Source organism: Meles meles, chromosome 3, assembly GCF_922984935.1.
Source record: "Meles meles chromosome 3, mMelMel3.1 paternal haplotype, whole genome shotgun sequence".
In the NCBI taxonomy this organism is placed as follows: Eukaryota; Metazoa; Chordata; class Mammalia; order Carnivora; family Mustelidae; genus Meles; species Meles meles.
The window spans coordinates 78,074,555-78,100,698 of NC_060068.1; the positions used below are offsets into that span (position 1 = coordinate 78,074,555).

The window sequence follows — 26,144 nt, forward strand, 5'->3', positions numbered from 1 at the left end:
AATTCCCTAGAAATCAGTGAAGAAATCTATCAGTCAACGGATAAAGGCAGCTGAAACATGGCTCTCCTGACACCAGAGTCCTATTTTCCACCACGAACTTGCCAAGGACGCCAAGACAGGAGGACCACTCAATGAGCCAGCCTGAAAGGATCTCTGGAGTCCCTTGTCTGGATGTTTTGTACGCTACAGAGTGCTGTGACATTTCACATGCTTACTTAATCTGATGTTTGCAATTGTCTCAAGAGAAAGCTACAGCTAAAAAATCTGAGTTGCCCAAAGTTACCACCTAGAAAAGCTGAATCCAGATCCTTTCAAACTTAGTTCTAAGTCTAACTTAGTTCTAATTCAAATTTAGTTCTTCCCATTATTGTGACTTTCTCCTTAATATCAGGGTGGCTTCCCACTTGATGGCAGATGCTGCTGGTGCCCTGTCCCATTTACCCCCAACTCACCCCAGCTCACTTGAGTGCACCAGCAGGTACATTGGGCAGCTGTCCACTGACAACTCTGGGTCAGATGTCTTTCTTTCTTATTTCCTTTGTCTGAAGACTTTCTGATGACCATAGGCATTTGCAAGGAACACAACCTGGAAAAGTGGGGGATGGGAATTTAATGTGCTCTGGGATAACCCTCAACCAACAGGGGTTGGACCAAGTGGTTAAATGTCAGCCTTTGGCATGCTCTGAGTGGTTTCTGGAGTGCCTCCTATACCAGTGAGCCCCAGTTGCTCATAGTGGTAATAATTCACTCATAAAATATGTCCTTTATTGGCTCTTCCCCCTTCCTGTCTTACTTTCCCCACTTCCTCCAGTGTGCTTCTCAGAATTACTTCCTGTATAAACAACGAACACTAAATCTCTATCTCCAGGTCTGCTTTTGAAGGAATCCAAACTGAGACAAATTCTAAAATTCATGTTGTTGCTAACTACTCTTCCTGTTTTTAATTACATGACATTCTCACTGAGAAAGTAATAATGACCATAGGTTGCTGACAACTCAGAACCTGATGGCAACACTTTTAAGACTTGACAAAAGTGAGGATAACATTCTCAACAAAGTAAATTGTTTCCCCTATTTCACTAAGTATCTACCTTCCCAGGAGCTGCTCTCATTTTAAAGCAGCGTTGTCATGGCTCTGAAAGGACTCTACCAAAGCAGTTACAGACCTGGTTTGGATTTTCCAGCTGTTAATCAATAGAAGTTAGAACAGATCTCAATCACCAAGATAAAAAGCTTTTGCACAGCAAAGGAGAGAGTCAACAAAACCAAATGACAACTGATGGAATGGGAGAAGATATTTGCAAATGACATATCAGATAAAGGGCTAGTATCCAAAATCTATAAAGAACTTACCAAACTCAACACCCAGAGAACAAATAATCCGATCAAGAAATGGGCTGTAGACATGAGCAGACATTTCTGAAAAGAAGACGTACAAATGGCCAACAGACCCATGAAAAAATGCTCCACATCACCCAGCATCAGGGAAATACAAATCAAAACCACAGTGAGATACCACCTCACACCAGTCAGAATGGCTAAAATTAACAAGTCAGGAAATGACAGATGTTGGTGAATATGTGGAGAAAGGGAGAACCCTACTACACTGTTGGTGGGAATGTAAGCTGGTGCAACCACTCTGGAAAACAGCACGGAGGTTCCTCAAAAAGTTGAAAATAGAGCTACCCTATGACCCAGCAATTGCACTACTGAGTATTTACCCTAAAGATACAAATGTAGTGATCTGAAAAGGCACATGCACCCGAATGTTTATAGCAGCAATGTCCACAATAGCCAAACTAAGGAAAGAACCTAGATGTCCATTAGCAGGTGAATGGATAAAGACGTGGCATATATACACAATGGAATATTATGCAGCCATCAAAAAATGAACTCTTGCCATTTGCAATGGTGGGGATGGAACTAGAGGGTATTGTGCTAAGCAAAACAAGTTAGTTAGAGAAAGATAATTATCATATGATCTCACTGATTTGTGGAATTTGGACAACAGGGCAGAGAATCGTGGGGGAAGAGAGGAAAAAATGAAATGGGATGAAACCAGAAAGGGAGACAAACCATAAGAGACTCTTAATCTCAGAATGGATCTCAAAAGTAGGATAACATTTCTCAACTCATGAAAAGAAATAAATGAATTCATAATGCTTAAAAAATCTATAAATAAGATCAAAGTATTTATAGTCTAGAAAATAAGAGCAATCATCTCAAAATGCCTTCTAGATTATCAACTTTGCACACATATTTTAGGAAGATTTTGAGAGATTTCAGTATAGTATCTAAAAATGACCAACCATTTCCTTTTAACAAAAAGAGATTCCCAGCTTCCTATAGTTGACTGTAACTATGGGATAAAAGTGTTTGGATTTTTTAAAGATGCATATAAAAATCTTTTGTGAAAATTAGTTGGAGCTCAGGCCACTCAAGTAGAAGGGTCATTCACTCTACAGTGTGCCCCAGTCCAGAGACACCAGGCTCAGAAGTTACATATAATAAGTTCATATAACATGTTTTATTTTACAGACTCTAAGCATTTATTTAAACAAAATGGACATTTCTAACACCTAGCACTTGTCTACATTTAAGTTTTCAGGGGAAAAAGACCTGTGTTCTACGGTACATATTATTAAAAAAGAGTTTGTTTTCGACTTAGAACAGTTAAAATGCCTTCTCTAGTGATCAGAAAACATCATCCTGTAGTGGAGTGAAGTGACCTGTCTTTTAGGGTAAAAGCCCTTGATTCTTGTCAGAAATGTAGGACTAGCACAACTTTCGCCTCGCTCAGACCTGACCACCTGAGGACGTGTTTTGCCAATACAACAGGTGGAAGACCACTTCTCCGCTTTGGTTCCCAAGTCAAATATAAATCCTTTCAATTTAGGGAAGCACTCAAACATACAGAAAGCAAAGGGCGGAGGCTGTTTTTTCCATCCTCTTTACTCACACGCTACCTAGAAAGTCAAGGTTTCCCTGGTGGTTTTGTTCACGTGCTGAGCGCTGTGTGTGCAGCTATCATTAGCGCGAATGTGTGGGAGACGTTTTGAATAATACATAGCACCCAAGGGCAAGAACCACAGACCCCCGAAACGTGAACGATTGCTCTGGCAAACTCTGAAAGCCCATGATCACTTGTGCCTTGCGGAATCTGGGGGCTCAATCCCCAGGTGCAAAGTACATTTTCCAGGTTTCTCCAGGGCAAAGGCGGGGTGAACACCCTCATTGAACCTGTGCCTAATGATGAAGAGCAACTGTCCACTTTCAGCATTAATGAAGAGAAGCCTCTGGTTGTTGTAGTCCAGCAGAATGCCCACCCTGGCAGGACGCTCGGTCACATGGACGTCACTCACAATGCCACTGTAGAAGAACGTGTATCTGAAATGAAATAGAGCGGGGAATTAAACACTGGGCCATGGAAAAGAAAATCACTTGGAGATAACCAATCTTTCAGTGATTAATTTCACTTCACAATGATGAGCTGCCGTAACGTCGTCCCAGATCCTTTAACCAGATCCCTCCTAGATGCTAAAATGCAGAGCTCATCCCAACAGACCAGCATTTTTAATAATTTTGCTCCTTCTACATTAGGAGGCGGTCCCGGAATAACCAGCATATGCCTCCCTTGTGATTTTTCTCAACATTCTAATTCTTTCGCAGCTGCCCACATGTTTTAACTACCGCATTCATGGCGTGTCATTCTTTTGAATAAAACTCCTCTGAGGCTGCCGTGTATTTTAAAAAGTATTGCAGGCTCACCTTCCATAAAATGTATTAATTTTACAGCTTAAAAATTTATAAGTAACTTACATAAGGGCCTTTATGAAGGTTAAGGAAAAAATTTCGTTATTTTTGCCCAACTTCATCCTTTGTAGAGGCTCCCCCAACCCTGATCTGACTTCCTTGTCATCTTCTCAATGTTCTCTGCAGCCTTGCAGCCCAGGGCAGGGGGCAGAGGATGGGGGGTGCCTGTCATTTCTCTCTTCAGTTTAAATAAATTGAACTCAACAAGTTACTTATTGGGTGTATCTGTGAGTCCAGCATTTTCCGAGGCCCTCTGCAGAGTGTGAAGGACCACAGAGCGCTGTCCTTGCCCTTGGGGAAGCCAGGCCCTCCTGACCAGGGACAAAAACACTGTTGCTCACTTAAACGCTGGCTTGGGCTGAAGCTCCACCTCAGGGCGCAGACTGGAAAAGTGTTCACAAACACATTTCATGGACCTGTGTGGTTGTGGAAGGAAAGGTTTGAGACCAGGCTGGGAAGGGGAAATCACTGAACAGAAAAAACTAAATTGCTCTGTGCAGAAAGTAACGTAAGTTTGGCATTTCCTCCTGCCAATCTGAGAAACAGAGACTGGGGCCCTGAAAGCGGGGAAGGGGAGAGGTGGAGGAGGGGTGAGGGAAAGAGGAGGTGAGGGGAAGGTCTGTGAGGATAGGCAGGCTGAGGGGCGGAGTCTCAGCAGTCCTGGGGCTGGTGGGGCCTTAAGACTCTGGGCAAGTGAGGGCCTCTGGTATGGCTGAGAGAGCCAAGCACCTTGAAGGCCTATGATGTCAGGCTTCAAGGCCCAGAAGCTGGAGTACAGGTATGTTTAGGGAATGGCAAGTTGGCAGCTGCCCTGTAGAAAAAGAGCTCGTGTGATTGGGCAGCAGTTCGCAGGGATGGAAATTAAGCAAGGCTCCCTCAGTGACAGAGGAGCTTTTCAGTGCTGTGCTAATGAGAGGCCTGACAGCACTGGGAGCAGCAGTGTAGGCTGGGCGCTTATGGAAGGCTCTGGGAGCAGAGGGGCTCCTACTCAGCTAATACTGGCTCATACTCCAGGTCCAAACTGGATAGGTGGGAAAGAGGGAGGGGGAGATCCAACCAGCAAGGGCAGCAGGAGCAATGACGAGGCTCCAGAACGAGCAAGGCCCTAGGTCATGGAGAGCGTCACGGTCTGCCTGACGGGTTCGGAGAGAACACGGAGTGACTCTGAGGACATGACATGAATAGGTAAGTCAGGGGACAGGATCTAGACCTGCCCTGTCCATCGCACTTGCCACTAGCCACAGGGGGGCCACTAACAAATTCAAATTAAACTTAAATAAAATTCAGTGTCCCGTGCTTCAGTCCTACCAGCCACATTTCAAGTATTCAATAGCCATCTGTGACACCATTTTTCTATCTTCACAGAATGTCTGATTGCAAAACACTGGTCTAGGGGGTCCGGAATGCCCAAACAAGCCATTTCCCCAGTCCTGCTTAGAAGACCCCTGGTGTTCATGGGCTTAGCCCCTGTCATTCCCTGAACCAATCCCCACCATAGAGGCCGAGGAGGCAGAGACATTTCTCCAAGTCTGGGCTCCACTAGTTCTGCAGGGCCTGGAATCTGTCCCGCTCTACATCTACCTCCATTTCCTAGTCAGCATATCAGTTCCTTCTCCAACCTGCTCTCTGGTCTGAAACCAAGCCTGTCTGTCAGGGGACAGACTCCCTGCCCAGTGTCTCCCCAACCCTTCCTAGGACTGCCAGAGTCTTTTCAAACAAAGATTACCTAGAAGCCTGACTACACACCTCTGTGACCCTGGAACTGCTGTCCTGGGGTCCCCAGGCCCAGGTGATCCCACCCCCTGTGAATCTCACTGCCGGCCCAGACTGAGTACAGACCCCATTTGGCTCTGGTGCCTACTCCCCGCTGGACTCCTCATCCCTCTTCCTGGTCACCTTAGTCCTAGATCCTCTCTTTACCATGGCTCCACCTGAGTACGACATCACTGTAGATGTTTGTAAATTTTGGAGCAAAAAAGCAAGAGATGTAATGAAAATGATGTTCTAGAAAAATCTGCCAGTTGTGACCAACAGGATAGTGTGGGGTGGGTGCAGACCTCTCCCTGGAGGTACAGGCATGGTGGCTGGGGTGGACCTGGTAGAAGAAGCGAAGAGGCTGTGACAGAGGGGAGAAAGTTTAGGAGTGGACTGGAAGAACTCCTATGGATTCTGTGTCCCCAGACTTCCCATTTCTCCTTTCCAATTGTGACATCTTAAAGTTTGGATTCTGAGCAAACAGAATTAAGAGTAATCAAGTTTGGTTTAAAATCACGAAGCCAGAAAAGCAAAACACAGAGGTGGGGGGTTGCCACAGGGGATCTCATACTGTCTGAAGCTAGGGGGGTTCTATTTGAAACATGAAGTGAAGGCACTTGAGGACTGATGTCTCTGTGCTGTGAGCACACAGGTAGGCACACACTTCCTCCCTGAATCCACAGGGGCCCGAATCCAAGCTTGAAAGACCAAGCTTGTTGAACCTGTTGACAAGAATATAATTCTGTTTTCTAGAGTCCGGGAATTTGTTACTGGAGGCTAGTCTTTGGTTTGGGGGTTTTAAATGTTCAAGTGTCTAGGGAAATTTTTATGGAATCTCTATCTAGTTCCAGCTCTAAATCTATTCGTTATAAATTCTGGGGTTGAGAGATTTTCAGCTCTGGGCAGGGGCTAGGTCCTTAAGCATTGCCCAGCAGCGAACATCAATTATCACAATTGCTCCGGCTTGATGAAATGTGACTTTGAATAGCTCTGGGAGATAGTGTCCTTATGAACCATGTCAGAAAATCAAACTGTGTCCAGGAAGATGCAGAGAGAAATGTGCAGTCAGAGATATGCAAAATCTCAATCCACAGGCCCTTTTCTGGAAACTTATAAGCACTGAAGGCTTCCTTTTAAAAGCATTACATTTAGATAAGGCCTCACATTTTTAAGATATTTTACCATTTCAAGACTCTTCCCTGTACCTGACTTTATGTGATCCTCCCAACCCAAAAAGGTAGCAGCCAGGTGTCACTGCCCCCTGACAAGATACACAAGGCCTATCGGGCAGGTTCAAAGGATTCACTGAACTTCCAGTGAGTAGCCCATAGGAGGCTAGTCAAGGACGTGTTTCTAACAATGTGAGCATATTCCGATCATCCAAGCTTGCCTTCTCTCTCTGAGACTAACACAAGCTATGCTTTCTTCACATTAGCCAACTAAACAGTTAACAACCTTTTTCTGTAAAGGGGCAGATAGTAAATAGTTTAGGCTTTGGGAGTCATTTGGTCTCTGCTACAACTAGACTTTGCCCTGCAGTGCAAAAGCAGCCACAGACAATATGTGAACAAATGAGATGACTGGATTCTAATAAAACTATTAATAAAATTTTATGAAACAGGCAGTGGTCATATTCGGCCTGTGGATATATTTTGCCAATTCCCGATATACACCAGTGAGGGGAAGGTATTGGGGACCCATCGACTGCTTTTCTCCCTCCTGTTGACTCCTCTGTGGAGGGAGATCTTTCATATTACCCTTGTCCCTTCCCCCTCCCTGAGGTGACTTTAGAAGGAAAACTTGGCCATGCATGGCCTGGAGATTCCTTCCTTTTCCCTATCTCTGGAGTATGAGCTTCCCGCTGGAACACCTGTCCTTCTTTGTTTCTCCAGGGACCATCTCTGCCCTGCAGGTGCCAAAGCTCACCTGGCACGGGGTCTAGGTGGGTACAAGTCTATTAATAAGGTTCAGTTTAAGAATCTTCCTTTCCCAAGTTGCCTGAGTGGCTCAGTCGATGAAGCATCCTTCTCTTGGTTTAGGCTCGGGTCATGATCTCAGGGTCATGGGACTGATCCCCACATCAGGCTACACACAGTTTGGAGTTTGCTCAGGATTCTCTCTCTCCCTCTTCCTCTGTCTCAGCCACTGCTTGAGGGCGTGCACTCATGCAGACACACAATCGCTGTCTCAAATAAATAAATAAGTCTTAAAAAAAAAAAAAGGAAAGAAAAGAAACCTCCTTTCCCTCAGATATGAACCACATTCACTAAAATTGGCTTCCTCAGTGATCACAAGGACAGCTTAGTTTTCGTATGTTTGATGCTTTTGTTTTCTTTCTCAGTTGGCTAAGACCTGGGCAGGAAAGTAGCATTCTAGTTGTTAGGTGCCTCAGAGACCTCTGCCTACGTGTCAGCTTGTGACCCTCTGACCAACAAGGGAGGGTGGTGCTCCGGCTTACCTCTGCGGCCCAGAACAGTGCATGTACCACGAAGTCTCGCCTTGTCCTAGGGCCCCAGCCTGCACCGCCGAGTGGGAGCAGATGCCAAGTCGGTAAGCTGGGCAGTCTGTGACCGTGGCTTCCCAGTAATGCTGGCCACAAGCAGGCAGCTCCTCACCCAGCACAGACGGGATTCTGTGGACGAAGTGGTACAGCTCAGCCTAGCACAGTAATCACCAGATTTTATCTCATAAACACCAACATTCACAAGGTCACACACAGTTTAGGCAGGACTCTATCGTTGGAAACTGCTGGAACTTGACTAAAGACATCTGTTCCTCCTTGTGCCCCCAACTTTGACTCGACCACCACAGAATGTCACAAACTCTCAATACACATTTGACATATTTCCATTGCCATGTACAACATGCATGTCTAGTCCACTGCATCTCTTGAGGGAGCTAAGAAGCAGGAAATAACCAGAATGATTGTGGGAGAAAAAGAAATGGCACCATCTCCGCTTTCCAGGAGAGTGAGGAAATATGAGGGAGGCAGGTGGGGAGTTCCAAGAGAACATAACTTGCAAAGTTTTTTCTAAAACTTGAAGATATTGGGGAGGAGGAGGAGGAAGAGAAGTCTCCAAAATCTTCTTTAACAGTGAGTCCCATGTTTGCCGACCTTACTGGACACAGAGACCGAAAGAGGGGCAGCAAGACTTCGGGGGAGACCACAGCAGAGCATAGAACTGAGCAGGTGTGATAAGTGCTTGGTAGAAGCTGTAGTCAACAGTCTTGAGAACTCTGGCCTCTTTGGATTATAGCAGGTGCACCTGAGAGTTTGGTGAAAGGTCACCTTCTGTCTCACCTTAGCTATTTTTAAGATAGGCACTGTGAAATGAACGCAAGCATTCTGGACTGCGGATGGGTGACCTTGTTAGCAAGAATGGCTCTATTCTGCTTTGAAATGGCTGAGACAGCAAGAAAGCGCTTTTAATTTAACCTGTGTTAATATTCAGCACCCTCTCCTTTTTAATAGAAGAGAAAATGATTAATGCAAAGGAATATACTTCACTTTCTCGTGTCTCTCCCCAATAACCTCTGTCCAAGGAGATGGAAACTGACAGCCCCTTGCCCCCTGAGCACAGACTGTTGCCTGATATTTATGAGCTACTTTACAGGTTACTAATCAATAAAAATTCTATGAGATACATTACAGTTGTCATCAATTACTATCTATGTACTCTTATCAACTTACAGTCTATTTCTTTTCTTTTTGATTTTTTGAAAAATCAGAGAAAGACAGAAAAGTCCAATTGGTTTCTTAAATCATCCCCTTCCCCCCCAGAACTCACTTATTTGTCTATTTTTTGGCACCGACCATTTTCCAGGCCCTATGCTAGATTTGGGGGGATTCAAAGACACAGAAGACAGGGCTGCCTGGAGGAATGTTCAAGACGGAGTGGCTGACAAATGACTCCACATGTGCTCAGACCTTTTCATGGAAAAGACCAAAGGGCACCAAGGCCCAGAGAAGACTTCTAGGAGCAGGTGGTCCCTAAGCCAGGCTACACATAGGTAGGTTAGAAGCAACCTGAGAACTGTGCAACTCAGCCGAAACGGGGGCTCGCGGGCAGCCACACTGGGGCACCTTGGCACCCACGGCTGGCTGGGGCTCACATCAGTTACACTTTTCCAAAGCCTCTCACCGACTTTCTCCCCGTGACTGTTCTGACCCTCGAAGTGACCATGAGAGACTGCTAGCAAAAATCGCAGAACCGTCTCCCCAGGGTGCCCTCATCTTTTAGCTCTTTAATGCCCTTTTTCTGAGGGAGCTATCGGGTGGGGAAGGATAAGAAAGTCTGAAAATCTAACAGCCCTATGTGTGGCCATAACCAGAAACTCAACAGAATGTCATTCTCCGCTATCCCTTTTCAAATGGCGAGATACAAAACCTGGTTTCCTATTCAAAATAAAAGAAGAATTAGACTGGACTGTTTTTTGTTTTGTTTTGTTTTTGTTTTTGTTTTTGTTTTTCATTAAACCGGAGATGGTACCTGAAAAGAGCCTACGTTTTAAACAAAACCATCTGTGCCTATGTTTGCGATACAAATACTGACATGGGCTCCAGCTTAGGAACTACTGTCTTTTTTTCCCTAGTGGCGAACCATAACCAAACCCTATGGGTGTGCTTGTGTTGATATTTGACACCATACTCCAAGGCATGTCCGTTAAATTGAGGATATACCCAGGAGAGGCCACAGCAGAGGGACACATGTCAGAAGACTTTCCCGTTGAGAAGCAAGGGGCTTCCTCTTACTTACTCTGTCAACCGTCTCCTCTCGGTGAAGCTGATCACTGACCCATCTGAGGAAATCTGGAGAGCAGGATGAGCTGTTTCTCTCAACAGAAGAAATCGGGTTCCTGTCGCAGTGAAGAAAAATAAGATTATAACGTTATCACAACAGTAAATGCTGTCCCTGGGTCATGGCACTGCATTTTAGACCTTACTCTCCCCCTCCCCTGATGCCAAAAGGCCCCACTCAGGGTGGGGTGCAAATCTCATCCATGCTAAGGCATGCCTGAGAGCCAGTGGGGGCTTACCTCTAGCTGGGGCTGCAGGTCTGCCCTCTGCTATGCTGGTTCATTTTGACCAACAACATCTACATCACCCAGAGACTAGCCTAGACATGCAGCATCTCTGGCCCCATCCCAGACCTACTGAATCAGATCTGCCCTTGAACAAACTATTCCAGAGATCCATGTGCACATTTCAGTTGCATGGGCATGGGTGTAAACTAAAGGAGTAGTTCTAACAGTGCAAGGTGCAGGCACCATATTGGGATGGGGAGGGGAATATTTCTGGACAAGCAGCTCTCATTTCTTCTCTCATAGACATCAGGCTGGCCCCGAGCACCTCACAAACAAGGCATGGGCACAAGGTTTGGCTGGTTAAGCAAATAAATTAATGTACCATCCTCAATCTTCTGCCATCTTTGGGTCGAGGATAAGATAAGAAAATGATCACTTTTCCATTTCTCTCTTCTTTTCACAATAATTGAGAACAGCCAAGCAGTTTTTTTATTGGCATCGTTTGGCTATTTTCTCCAAAATGTCACTGAACAGCTTTATCGCTTCCTTAAGTTATTCATTCTTTTATTCAACAAACATTAATTGGCACAAACCATGGGCTAAGCACCAAAAAGAAACAGAAGAATAATACTGGAAGCTTGTTCATGGAGTCTACAGTGTAATAAAAGAAGAATATCCCCATTCCACTGTCGCCAACATACACTCAAAACATACCCACTAATTATAGCACATTGTGAGCCAAACAAGAGTCATCTGGGGGGATTAAAAACATGTCAGAGACCATCTCCTGATCAGATTAATCAGGGACTCCAGGAGTGGGGCCTGGGCATCAGTATTTTTTAAGTACCCTGCCTGATTGCTAATGAGTAGCCAAAGTTGAAAACCTCTTAAATCAGAAAAAGAAACATCTTGGTCTTTGAGCCATCTTGGATCCTTGTGCCAAAAACCTAGTACTGCCAAGAGGTTGAGGCTTTTGAGGCTTTAAGAAGTGGCCTTCTCGAGTGTCTTCTCTAGGTGGTAGAAGGGAAGGAACAGAAAGGCTTGGAAGCAGTTGTGTGCGTGTGAAGGAGAAAGTACCTCTGGTGGAAATGAGAGCAGCTTCACTCTGCTCGCTCGCCCCAAATGCATTGATGGCTCTCACGTAGAAAAAGTAATTGTCATTGGGTTGGAGGTTAACTTTCAGCTGGAGTCCTTTAATTCCAGAGAATGATCTAAACACCAAAGAGAAATAATTTTAAATATTAGGTCACATGCTAAACAACTCCTCCTATTTCAATCCAGTCGTCAATGAACTTTTTTTATTAATAAGAAATAACTTATTTTTCCCTTTTGGCGACCACTGAGTTAGCAAGTCAGATTCTATAAAATGGTCATGGTCCACTAAAACTACTTTGTCAAATCACGTCTACCTTTGTCAGCTTTTGCCCAATATATGCCTTCTAGAATGCTCTTTGAAATAAACCAAACCTTTTTTTTTTTAAATTCAGAAGACAGGCTAATTTTGTGGTTAATGAGTCTCTAAGAATATATTATTTTCTTTATCAACTTTTGCCTAAGAGGCACTTCTGGATTAAGATGATGTTAAACCAATCAGTAATACAAAGGATGCTAATTATCTAATTAGCAGATCAGGAAGAGCAGAAAACTTCAGGTGAGTGATGATTTGGGACATGGCCATCATACCAAAGCCACTGAAGTTAACCTAAACAAAAGATCCCTAAAGAAGACCGTATCTGTTAAGACACCCTTAATCCTAGCAAGAAAAGACAGTTCTAATTGCCAAGTAAAAAAAGTTGCTATATCTAAATCTCCTATGTATATTAAAATAAAAGGACTGGTAGTGGTGTCTAATTGGTGGCAGCGTGTCACAGCCAAACCATTTAAACACATAAAGACTTGATGCATTTGAACATGGAGCTCCTTGAACTTGCCAGGGGAACTTAAGTAGTTTGTGACTCTTCTCTAGTCTCTTTAATCCTGGATAGCATGGCCTAGAGCATCTGTACAGATAAGTTACACAACTGCTCATTTTTTCAGCCTCCATTTGGAGAGGCTTTGGATAGAGTTACGAGGTAGGCTCCTTACTAATGAAAGAATTCCTACTCTGATCACTAGCGCTGGGCCCTGTTCCCCGGAGCTGTGCATTGGATAATGGTCAGTGAGAACAACAGTACAACACCCTTCCTGTTCATTCTCAGGAGGATAGGGTTTTTTTTTAAATCCATTTCTTTGCTTGTTTGTCTTCATTCTGCTTTGTTATTAACAAATGTTGCGTTGTTATTAACAGATATACTATAAAAACATCAGAATCAAAGGTTTTCTTCAGGTCACTTCTATTTGTTTTCTCAATACACTGCCTTAGAGAACGCTATGGAGAATCAGAAAAAGGAGAAAAAGCATCATTGATTGAGAAAGCAAACTAGTTGAAAGGTTTTTAAAAGCAGAAAAGTCACAGTGCCCGCCCCCACCAAGTCTAAAAGTGAAAAAACACCGAGGGTGTTCCTCAGAAAGAAGTGGGTAGGGGCGGGGAGCAGACAGGGTCTATTTGCGCATGCGCCATTTAGTGTCCTGTGTGGAGGAGGCGGCTGGAAACTCCTCAAACGTTATTGGTTGTTATTTCAGAACCTCCCACCAGACCAGGCCCTCCACAGTACTATGTTTAGCCGCGCCAGAATCATTGAGCCACATGTTCAGTGACAACTAATTATGCTTCAGTTCGTTAATGAAAAACCATGTCCTGTGATTGAGGATGTAATTCCCGACTGATATCTAGAATATTATCCTGGGGTGGATGTATTGCTTATCTTATTTGAATTGATGACTGAAGAGATGGTCTAACTGTACATTCATTACAAGGAGCAGTAAAATTACTGTGTCCGTAAGCATACTTGAACCTGAACTGAATTTACTTCATTCACCCATTAAACAAATGTCTATCAATCACTTATCACGTGCTCAGGCCATATAACCCTGAAGCTCGAGGGGGTTGGGGGTGAAGAGGCAAGACTAGGTGAGGAAATTTCAGCTCCAGAGAAGGGCTATAACATGCTGGCTTTGTTTTGTTAAATACCAAAAATACTGATTTGGGGGTGAGTATTTGCTTGTCAGTTTTAGAAAGTTTGTCAAGGAAAGTTTGTCAAGTTTGTCCTATATATTCTTTCATATATATATATACATATATATATATATTCCATATATATATAGTCAACTGCATCCTATGTCTTATCACTCATTGAAAGAATAAAGGTTTACATGGTATTGAAGTCAGAATATGGGATCAGATCCTGCTTTCCGTATGTGAACAGGTCGTGCAGACTTGACAGATATGTACAATGCCCTCACTGAATCTGTGAAACAAAAGCACCAGGCAGGAGAACAAAAGTAACATGAAATGTCATAATACTATTATTGACAAGTTGCCATCTTATGCTCTAGCACCAGGAACAAAAGCTCACATACAAATGGTTTATTTCCATGTCTTTCTCTTTCTGACCTCACTTTAACATCATAAAAGTCCTCATATTAGCTCTCCCTACTTTTTAGCCAAATGAAAACTTTAAAAATTTTGGAATTTGAAATCTGAAGGGTGGTACCCTTCCACAAAAATTTTTAATTTCAAAACCAAAAATGTCATAACTGCAACTCAATCCACATGCCTTATTCAAAGTATAGTTTTCAGTAGGACTGAGATTCAAAGAATATCCAAGTTGAGGGAAGTGATGACACCACAGATGGAACCACAGCAGGTTCTTGGTGTTTAGGTAAGAAGGGATGTTAGCCTCATCAGTAATATGACTGATGTGACTGTGTTAGAAGGCTTATGCCAAAAATAAAATTCAAAAGACAGTAAGAAATGTGACTCAAGTGGAGTCACTTTGGGTCATAGGTGTGGAATTCTCCCTACAAGTCCCACAGTACAGTGGAAAGTGATGGCACTATATGTAGAGTTTCCAGGAACACCAAGGCAAGGAAGCATCTAGAACCCTGACTCATCAACAATTAGCTGATTGCTGGTGAAGTATAAGCATCCCACAGAGTACAATCCCAACTATCTGTGCCCAACAGGTCTTTGAAAGACTCAACCTGATTGTCTCTCCATTGGTAGAACATAGGACATTTGTTTAACTCCGATGCTGTAAAGTAGAGAGAAACTATTTCAAGGAGACCCACTGTCTCCTCAGAAATCTGAAATCATAAATGAGACCGTTCCCCTCTTCTGTTTCAAAAGGCTAATGAGTGAAGGCCACCAGGAGGCAATGTCTGCCCAATATTATGAAGGCCTTCATAGCTTGAGACCTTTCATTCTTTTGTTTTTGCAAGGCACAATTGAAAAGTTTGACATAATTCACCATGCACAGTGGGGCAAGAATCTTTTCCCATGGGAATTGAAAAGGGTCTTTATGAACTAAAAAACCATCAGGACCTAATGCTTAACGGGAAAATACCAAAAACATTCCCTTAAATTGGAGTTAGAGACAAGTGGCTAAAAGAAAAAAAAAAAGTCATAGGGGTGCCTGGGTGGCTCCGTCAGTTAAGCATCCTGCTCTTGGTTTCAGTTCATGTCATGGTCTCGTGGTCTTGAGATAGAGCCCCGCCTCAGGCTCTGTGGTCAGTGTGGTGTCTGCTTCAGATTCTTTCTACCTCTTCCTCTGCCCTTCCCTACTTGTGTTCTCTCTCAGTCTCTCTCTCTCAAATAAATTAATAAAATCTTTTTTAAAAAAAGTCATGCAGGGGCAACCTAATCTACCAAGAATTCTAAATTATAAAGCTATGATAATGAGAACTGCATGGAACTGGGACACAAGTAGATGGGTCAGTAGAACAGATTACACATTCTAAAGGTCAGGAATAGAGCCCAAACACAGGCTTTTGAGTGCATAATAATGGAAGTATTTCAAATCAGAAGAGGAAATGATAGGTTCTCTTAGTGGGACAGCTGGATAGCCATACTAAAAAAATAAAGTTGGATTACTAATTTCACACTTTCTACTAAAATAAATTTCAGATGATAAAAGATCTAGTTTTTAAAAATGAAATCATTGGCTCGTGAAACAAGATGGGATCGGGAAGGAGACAAACCATCTGAGACTCCTTTGTTTTGTTTTGTTTTTAGATTTATGTATTTATTTATTGGACAGACAGAGATCACAAGTAGGCAGAGAGGCAGGCAGAGAGAGAGGAAGGGACGCAGGCTCCCTGCTGAGCAGAGAGCCTGATGTGGGGCTCGATCCCAGGACCCTGGGATCATGACCTGAGCCGAAGGCAGAGGCTTTAACCCACTGAGCCACCCAGGCGCCCCCCATCTGAGACTCTTAATCTCATAAAACAAACGGAGGGTTGCTGGGGGGAGGGATGGTATGCAGAGGGTGGGTTATGAACATCGGGGAGGGTATGTGCTATGGTGAGTGCTGTGAAATGTGTAAGACTGACGATTTATAGACCTGTACCCCTGCAGCAAATAATACAGTATGTATTAATAAAAATAATTAATAAAAATATGAAATCATTGGATACTACAGAAAACATAAGAGGGAGATGATTTTTAAATATGAGACAAAAATTAAAGACATTTTAAAAAGAGATTGACAAATTCAGCTAAATTAACATTTAAAACTCTCCATGGCTCATGCAGCATCACTCATCAGTAGAGAGATGCCAATCAAAACCATAGTGAGCTATCATTCATACCTGTTAGAATAGTTAGTATCAAAAAGATAAGAAATAACAAGTGTTGGTGAGGATGTGGAGAAAGGGGAATGCCCTTACACTATTGGTGGGAATGCAAAATGGTGCAGTCACTATGGAAAACAGTATGGAGTTTCCTTAAAAAGGTAAAACAGAGCTACCATACCATCCGGCAATTTCATTTCTGGCTATTCATCCAAAGAAAAACAAAAACACTAACCTGAAAAGATATCTGTGTCCTCATGTTCACTGCAGCATTGTTTACAATAGCCAAGATATAGAAACAACCTAAGTGTCCATCAATGGATTACAGAAGATGTGATATATCTCTGTACAGATTTAGACCTAGATACAGATATAGCTCACACTGGAATAGTACTCAGCCATAAAAAGGAATAAGATCGGGGCGCCTGGGTGGCTCAGTGGATTAAGCCGCTGCCTTCGGCTCAGGTCATGATCTCAGGGTCCTGGGATCGAGCCCCGCATCGGGCTCTCTGCTCCACAGGGAGCCTGCTTCCTCCTCTCTCTCTGCCTGCCTCTCTGCCTACTTGTGATCTCTCTCTGTCAAATAAATAAATAAAATCTTTAAAAAAAAAAAAAAAGGAATAAGATCTGGCCATTTGTGACAACATGGATAGAGCTAGATGGTATAATGTTAAGTGAAATAAGTCAAACAGAGAAAGACAGATACCATACAATTTCACTTATATATAGAATCTAAAAAAAATGAGCAAACAAAGCAAAACAGAAACAGACTCATAAATACAGAGAATAATCTGATGGTTGCCAGGTTGGGGGGGATGGGAGCTAGGGGAAGGGGATCAAAAGGTACAAACTTCTAATTATAAAATAACTAAGACATGAGAATACAGTGTACCGTATAGGGAATATAGCTAATAGTATGTAATAATTTTGTATGCTTACAGATGATAGCTAGATTTATTGTGATCACTTCATAAGGTGAACATTTATTCAACATAAATGTTGAATCACTGTGTTATATACCTGAACCTAATATAATATTGTATGTCAACTACACATCAATAAAAAATATTCATGGCAAAAAATTTTCAAAACAAATTCACAACTCATGTTGTAGATGAGGGCTAATGTTCTTTAAAAAACAAAGAGCTTCTACAAATCAATAAGAAAAAACCCTACAGTCCAACAGGAAAAATGTGGGTACAGGAAACTAGCAGTTCACAGAAAAGGAAGTACATGGTTCTGAAACATGAAATGATGTTCAACCTAATAACAGGAATACACACTGAAATTATAATAAGATTCCACCTTCTACCTATCAAGTGCAAAGATCAAAAGTTTTATTCTACCCTGTGTAGGTAGGGAAGCATCCTTGTAAGCTGCTAGCCTATATGTAACAACTATAGTCTCTATAGAAACAGTTTGGTAATAGCTATCAAAATCCAAAATGTATATACCTTAATACATTCTATTTCTAGGACTTTTTTTTAAAGATTTTATTTATTTATTTGACAGATAGAGATCACAAGTAGGCAGAGAGGTAGGCAGAGAGAGAAAGAGGAAGGAAGCAGGCTCCCTGCTGAGCAGAGAGCCGGTATGGGGCTTGATCCCAGCACCCTGGGATCATGACCTGAGCCAAAGGCAGAGGCTTTATTTAACCCAGTGAGCACCCAGGCAACCCTATTTCTAGGGCTTTATCTTACATATATCCTGGTACATGTGTGAAATGATATACAAGGTTTTTTTCCCTGAGGCATTGTTTGTGACAGCAAGAAAATGGAAACAACTTAAGTACCTTCCAATTGGTCAAATAAATCAAATTATAGTCTTAAAACAGAATATAATGGAATTGTTTTTAAAATGGAGGCCGTTCTATATGCATTGGTATAGGATTCTCACCAAGAAATATTTTTAAACAAGAAAAGCAAGGTGGTAGAAATATCTACAGGATGTTACCATTTGTTGAAAAAAAAAAACACAAATGTTTGTATAGGCACAGACTACCTGGAAGGATAAATATGAATCAGGTAAGAGTTAATTGCCTCCAGGGAGAAAAAGTGAGTAGGTGACAGATAAATAGAAAGGAGACTTCACTTCCACTGTATCCCTTTTGTATCTCTGAATTTGTACCATATGTACATATTACCCAAAATCAATTAAATAATTTACTTTTAGAGCTGTATTATAAGCTCAGGAGTTGGCTGGATGTGTTTGCAGAACACACATTAATTTGAATTTTGTAGAGTGGCTTCTCTAGTAATTTGATAATTCGATAATTTGTGTGGGATGAAAGCGAGGAGTGCACATGAGCTTCAGGTCATCTGAGGGGCTTGTAACCCTGAGGAATGACAGCCTCTGCACGGCCATGTCTAACACCTAGATTTAAGCATGTTCTCCCCCCCGGAGGCAGCGGGGGGGGGGGGGGGAGGGGGGGCGGTGTGTGTACAAACAATATGGAGGAATCCAGGGCCATTACTGCTGGAAGCAGCCTACGGATGGTGCAGTCACTGCAGTGCCCAACAGATGGTTAAATAGGCATTGTTTGTTAAAAACACCAGTGGGTTCTTGCTAGCATTCCTGTTGGCCACACCCACATTCAGCCAGGCAGTCAACACCGTTTAATGTGAACTGTGAACAGAGTACACTGCTGGGCCAGTAAAGTAGCATTTCCCAAAGCCATGTGGACACATGAGACCTTCAAATCGGAACCTCTTAAGGGGGCCTGAGAATCTAAGCTTAGAGGAGCAGCCCAGGTGATTTTTATGATCAGCTGAGTTTGGGAAACTTACTCATGATAAGAGTGGGGTGAGGAGAGGGGGGCGGGGGGAATAGGAAAATCTACAAGAACATAAGCAACACTAAATGCAAGAACTAACTCTTGTCATCGGAAGCCATTTTAAAAAGGCTTAACTACCTGTAAACATGGAACTTTTAAAGATGAAACATTATGGTTAAATCAGGGTTAAGAAAAAGAAGATTCTTTATATACTGATTTTTGCTCTTAAAACTATGTAAATAATTTTTGAACAGGACTATATTTCTTCTGGTAAATGAGGATATTATAAGATTCAGGGTTAACTAAACATCACTATTAGTTCGTAATAGGATAGAAACACAAAGGCGAATGCTGCCAACCATGGGACTTAAACTTTCCTGTAATTAGATTGCTCACAAAATCCAAGTGAGCTAAAGGATTTCAGCAGAATGATCCTGGATTTTTGTTTTCTCTGTAGTTCCCCTCCAGAGCCTGAATGGTACCATTTCTATTTCAGGCAGAGAATCCCAGGAGCCTAGTAACATCCATTCCTCTGGATTCTCGAAGCTCCCCTTTACCATTCCAAGGCCACATATGTGGACAATTACTTGAGATCCCCATAGAACTGCCTGCCCAGATTTAACTTTATGCTTTCAGATCCAGTTTATAAATGATTACATCAGGAATGGTTTTGCGTCTTTTGTAAAACTGCTCTTAAAAGACAATCACTATTATCTTGTTCAATAGCCCTTATATAAAGATCTACATGAAAAATTCATCTTAGAGCTGAATGTCAAGAAATATAATTGTCTCCTAGTGAAATGTTATGCTTCCTTTTTATAAAAAGATGAGTTATGTAATCTCTTTTTTTCTCCCTCTTGCTGTCTCCCCCTCTCTCCTGTTTTCACCTTAGCTACCAGGAAGTTCAGATTTAAATTTTCTGTTCCATTGAGCTACGGTTTTTAACCTATACTTTCTGATACAGTATCTTCTCCCCTGAATGATCTGACTCTTGTTCTTCCAGGATTGTTTCTAGTGGTTCTATTATGTCTGGGTCTTTTAATGTGAACAACTTGAATACTTTTGGAAATTGATAGAACATAAGTTAGAAGTGAAGGAACAGCCTGGGTTTTCATTGACTGAAGTTTTACTATGCAACCAGGAGGTGTATAGGATTCTAAATGATTACAGTTAAGTCAGATTCATTTGGGAAGAAAGATTTCATTTAGGAAAGCTGAATGTCAAGAATACTGGGTTGGGGGGTTGGAAATCATCCCATAGCTCGCTCTCCCAAGGGCTCCCTGCTGAGGGTTATCGCCTGGGTCAGGAAAATAATACCACAAAAAGACTGGCTATTAGTCCTTAAATACATATGAATTTGGACCCATTCGTGTCAGTGATCCTCCTGTTACCCCGAGAAGCAAGCATGGAGCAGGAATAACTGCCTCCTCCGTCCACAGGTTGTGGAGGTCAAATCATTTGCTGCTGACCTTTGGTCATCACCAATCCAGCTGAAAACTTAGCACGAAGTTTTTTTTAAAGAAATAAATGCTGGGATTCTTCATCTCCTGCTCAGGTACTAAGTTCATTAGAAAACTCACCCTTATTTGTCCTCATTACACAGAGCAGCAGGTGTCCCCAGCTGGAAAACCCAACTGTGACAGACATTTCTGTTCCTGCCCACCACGTGTGGCCCTGAAGGCCAGAAGCAGGAAGAATGTGAGCTTACAGGCCCAGCACCCAGAGCCCAGCAAACCCTCGCGATGCTTCCGGGGAAGGGGACCCAGAGAAGGTCTCCACACCCCTATAGCCTCAGCCAGGGAGGGGAGCAGGAAGTTCACTACTGACTACTTCTGTGGTGTATTGAGTCTCACAGATTTGTCATTCAGTACACAGCTTCTCTCTGCACAGCCCACACAGCTAATCCCTGTACTATATTTCTCTCAGTTTTCCCTCCTCCACCCACAGTTCTGCTGACTTCTCTCCACACAGGAGAGACAGAACAGCTGAGGAAACAGCCGAGCGGTGGAAAATTTCTGAAAGTGTTTTGAGCCCACCCAACCTGAGGAGAGCATTCAAAGAAAAACAGGAAAGAGTGAGTAGGAGCTCCCTCAGCCCCCACACACAAGCCGGGGATTGTCACTCCCGCCCACCCCCAATCCCAACAGGGGCCGACTGCTGGGACTCAGCCACGGTGCCCACACACAAAAATATGCAAATGTGTATTCTGTGAGGATTATGGAATGGAGGCAATTGCTTGGTTATTTCAGATACCATGTCATGGAATTTGGGGGCTCAGTAGGCTCATTCCATATAAACACTCACCATAAGAGTTCAACCAGCACCTTTGATCTTAAATCAGAATATTTAGAGGCCATCGGATAGGGACAACAAATGCAGTCTAAGGATGAATGTGTTTCTGTTCTGGCAGCCAAAATCTATAGGGTAATCCCCAGTCGAAAGGGTAATCAATGCCCTGTGTGTGTGTGTGTGCATGTGTGTGTGCGTGTGTATGTGTGTGTGTGTGTGTGTGTGTTCCTATTACTCATCCCTTTCTCCATTCTTTTCATTTCCTTTCAACTTCTCTTCCTACTCCAGACCAGAGCCCATAATCCTTTTCAGGGATTGGTGGTGAGAGATATAAACTCAGTTAGTCCTCAGCTCTCCTATATCAGGCCAGAGATTCCAACCAGTCAGATGACATGAGAGTGGCAAAGCCAAAAGAAGTTTGTCTACACCCCTGATTCACCCTCTCATTCATTCATTAAACAGACCTTTATTGAATATTCACACAGATAAGGTCCCCATCCTCACCCAGCCAACCTAGCTCCATCAAAAGAAGCAATCTTTGATCTCCCCTTATCCCCAGCAGTGACCTCTGGATCAATTTTTGAATCTGATTTAGCATAGGGTTTTTGGATAGAACCCAGAACCAATGATATTAACCCATTTAGGTAACACATATTTATTGAGTAGCTACAATATACCAGATACTGTCAGACACCGAGGCTGCAAATTTTCATAATGATCCCTTCATAGAGCCAACAAGTGAGTGGGATCAGACAACTCTTGACTTGCTGTTCTTTCCAGGACACAAAAAACTCTAATTATGCACTGCTGTGCAAAAAAATCAGGGTGAAGAATGTGGTTCTAATAGACTCCAACAGTAGGGATTGTTTGCATTTGTTGACTAGAGGTGATAAAGTTCTAAATTTCTTTATCAATTCTACTATTTTACTAGCTGTGTAGAGTTGTTATGCTAGAGATAGAGCAATACAGATGATAGTTAATAATTTATAGAGTTCTGAACCCTCTGATCCCATAAGGAATGCTTTCAAGTCGGTTTTAAGAACCAGATAGTTGAAAGACTAAGGCACACGGCCGCTCCCCAAGAGCAGACTTTTCCTTCCTTCTGGAAGTCTTAAATTAGAGAACCAAAAGACATACAAATGAGTTTTGCAGCTCTGGGCCTCTGAGATTAAAGATGAATTATTCCAGTCCCTTGATGCTAATCTGGGGTATAAGACATTGAGCCTTTTGTATTGATGGGGGATGGCTCTAATATGGTACATCAGCAATAGACTTAGCAAAGGAACAGGGCAGCAATTTGTGGCCAACAAATTCGTGCTTGCTTCAAGAAATTAATTTTTCTGGGGTGCCTGGGTGGCTCAGTGGGTTAAGCCGCTGCCTTCGGCTCAGGTCATGATCTCAGGGTCCTGGGATCGAGTCCCGCATCGGGCTCTCTGCTCAGCAGGGAGCCTGCTTCCCTCTCTCTCTCTCTGCCTGCCTCTCTGTCTACTTGTGATCTCTCTCTGTCAAATAAATAAATAAAATCTTTAAAAAAAAAAAAGAAATTAATTTTTCTGTCAGACTCAGCAGGGCTCCAGAGGCTGGAGAGTCATCCCTGGGTTGTGGATTAGACATACCCATCCACCTCCTGGCACTGAGGAGTCTTTTAGCACGTAACTGGAAAACAGTTCCATCTCCAACACAGTTCTGAACTGTCAACAAGGCCCTGCAAGTGGAATTTCCTTTCACCTTAAACTTGCTGGACTACATCCATTCGGTAACAAAGGGTCCTTGTATTGTTTTTTAACTTCTAGGAGCTTCTCCTTATCCAGCCTCTCAGATGCTCTCCTTTAACAGGAAAAATTAAAATGAACCCACTGGCAAAGTCTCAGATAGAATAAACTAATGACAAGCCTTATGTTCTAATTAGCTCAACTTTTGTCTTAATAAAATTAGCGGGTGGCCATTTTTTTTCCTACAAATGGAACTGTCGTTGGTTTCTTTGGCTTCAATAGAAGGATTTGTTTGGAATGTATTATCATTGTTGATACAAAATGAACATTATGGTTTTTGTTTTATTTTGTGGATCCCAAGGTGACCAGGAAAAGGAAAAACACTGATCAAAGAAGTTTTGAATAATGGTACTGCATTCTCTCTTTAAGTCTATATTTCCCTGTGACAAAAGAAACTACAGATACGTAATAACTCCACGTTGTCAGGCTGTTAACGTAAGCTAACTCCACGTACTAACTCAGTCTATGTACTAACTCAAGGTTTAGGACTAATGGAGAGAATAAGACAGAGCTGACTTCGAATCCTGACTTCAAATGCTCATTCCATCACTTAATACTTTAGCCAATTTATTGAACCTCCTTGAATCTCATTTAATGGAGATCATCACCTCACCTCCCTCTAGGATTGGTGAGAGGGCTGGATGAGATTTTGCCCAGTTCCTGAAATGCTGAAGACCCTCAGTGAAGGACATTTTCCCTTTCATCTTCCCCTTTCCCTTCTCCCTGTAGCCATGTTTATGAGGTGACATCATAGTTCCTTTAGTGAGATGGCTACTGGGTTTCAAGGTTTCTAGATCTCTGCTGATTTAAGAATCCAACTGTGCTGATATTATTTATGCAAATGCCAGCTGGGGACAATACCATGACAAGGATAAGTCATTTCAGAGCACTCCTTAACAGTCTGTTTTTGCCTCAGATAGAACTGGGTTTTCCTCACTGCTGGTGGAGAGCAAAGGGAGAGATTCCCAGGGACTTGGGCAGGGTTCTCATGACACCAAGAGCTTTGGGGAGAAGGCCCAGGACTCCACTTTGTGACATTAAAGAGGAATTAGCAGCCTGGACTTTGAAATCTGACAAAATGGGGTTTGAATCTTGATTGTTACTCACAAGCTGAGTACCCTCTCAAAGTGTCTGTTTTCTTCTTTTTTTTAAGATTTTATTTATTCATTTGACAGAGAGAGAGAGATCACAAGTAGGCAGAGAGGCAGGCAGAGAGAGAGGAGGAGGCAGGCTCCCTGCGGAGCAGAGAGCCCGATACGGGGCTCGATTCCAGGACCCTGAGATCATGACCTGAGCCGAAGGCAGCGGCTTAATCCTCTGAGCCACCCAGGCGCCCCTCAAAGTGTCTGTTTTCTCTCAGACTTCCTATTAGAATTAAAAAAGGCAATGTGCATAAAACATTGAGGACAGTGACTGACACATAGTAAATGCTTAATAAAAGTCAGTTATAATCTCTTCTGTCTCTATCTCCCTCTCTCCCTCCTTTCCTCCTCCTTCTCTCTTCTTTTCTCCCATCCCATCTTGGTCAGAGTTTACCTCTCCTCTGTTTGCTAATTACTGAAGGCTGCCATCCAGCATTTGGCACATTAACAGAGGTTTTGGTTTTTTGTACATTTACTACGTTCTCACTTCTGCTGAAATGCCTACATCCCACCCATACTTCACATCTTCACATACTTGAAAGAAGCTATAATTATTGCTCAGTCATATGAAACTTCACATAACTAAATAAATAGTTGTTGACTGATCATGTAGATAATCAAGGGCTTAAATAATACACTTTATTAAAAAGCTGTCTGATTTCATACCATTATTTCTAAGTTTTATCTCCTACCAAAATAGTTTTTTTCAGCAAAGTTCATTTAAAAAAAAAAACAACTAAAAATGGCCCTATTAAAACGTGAGCATTATTGGGGCACCTGGGTGGCTCAGTGGGTTAAAGTCTCTGCCTTCAGCTCAGGTCACGATCCCAGGGTCCTGGGATCGAGCCCCGCATCGGGCTCTCTGCTCAACAGGGAGCCTGCTTCCCTTCCTCTCTCTCTCTGCCTGCCTCTCTGCCTACTTGTGATCTCTGTCAAATAAATAAATAAAATCTTTTTTTTAAATGGGCATTATTAATAATGATCTGAATATGCACCCCGGAATATGAAGTTGTTCTATTGCCATGGATTATAGGCCAAGAAATTACCATCTCAGTAAATAAATTAACATTTACCAAATGCCCCCAGGATGCACAGCCCTTGACTGATAAATTTAAAGCTTTATAAGTTTAGTGAGAGAGCTTCCCATTTCTTTTTTCCCGGCAAAATCTCTTTAGACCCCTCATGCTCTTAGAGAGGCAGGTATGTCTCTGTAACAATATTTATGTAATTAGCTCCTTTATATTACCAATACATCAAGGAGACACATATTTACATTATATACAAGCTCACTATTAGTTTCCTGAGTTAGGGGTATCTATTCTGATATAACTACTAAAAAGTGCATGAAATATGCATAAATCCTGTCTAACGACTCAAGTTAAATATACCTCAAAGAATGTTCCATCTTACTAAAATTTGCATACATTTTTCTTACAAGGGAGTCATTATTCTGCATTGTAGCATGTGTTTTATTACAAACTTGGAGTTCATTGATGAATAGTGATGGAGCTGCAAATCAAGTCAATAGCTTAATTAGCTTAGCAAGATTTTAGGAAGCTCTTCTCCCTCCGTGAGCCGAAGCTCAGAGTCAAGTTAGGAGCTTCTGCTGAGTTCCAGGCACCCTGGGCTCTCCCCATAGAGAGGTGAGGTCTCCTGAGGAGAAGATCCTTACCTGAGTCCCTCGCCCTCTGGAGAGTGCTGTCTACAGTACTCCAGAGTATAGGTCTCAGTGGCCTCTGGGTTGGCAGGCCGCCATCGGATGGTGGCCATGTTCCAACACACCGTACAGTCCTCGGCACGGATTACAGGGGTGGAGGGTGCTGCAAGAGAGGGAACCAAATCAATTATGGAACAATCAACATCAGCTTCGCTTCCCTGGTACCCTGGGTAGAATGCTTGGGCATG

General features: G+C 42.7%; 1 protein-coding gene across 1 annotated transcript in view; it reads right to left on the bottom strand.

Moving 5' to 3' along the window:
* Positions 1 to 2,625: 2,625 nt before the first annotated feature.
* CMYA5 (cardiomyopathy associated 5) overlaps positions 2,626 to 26,144 on the bottom strand; it is an 88,987-nt gene continuing 65,468 nt past the window's right edge. Inside the window, exons 10-14 of the mRNA XM_046000149.1 lie at positions 25,912 to 26,059; positions 11,671 to 11,804; positions 10,326 to 10,425; positions 8,027 to 8,200; positions 2,626 to 3,387 (exon numbers count right to left, since the gene is read on the bottom strand). Coding sequence (XP_045856105.1) covers positions 3,141 to 3,387; positions 8,027 to 8,200; positions 10,326 to 10,425; positions 11,671 to 11,804; positions 25,912 to 26,059 — 803 coding nt within the window. The 3' untranslated portion in view covers positions 2,626 to 3,140. The remainder of the gene's footprint in view (positions 3,388 to 8,026; positions 8,201 to 10,325; positions 10,426 to 11,670; positions 11,805 to 25,911; positions 26,060 to 26,144) is intronic.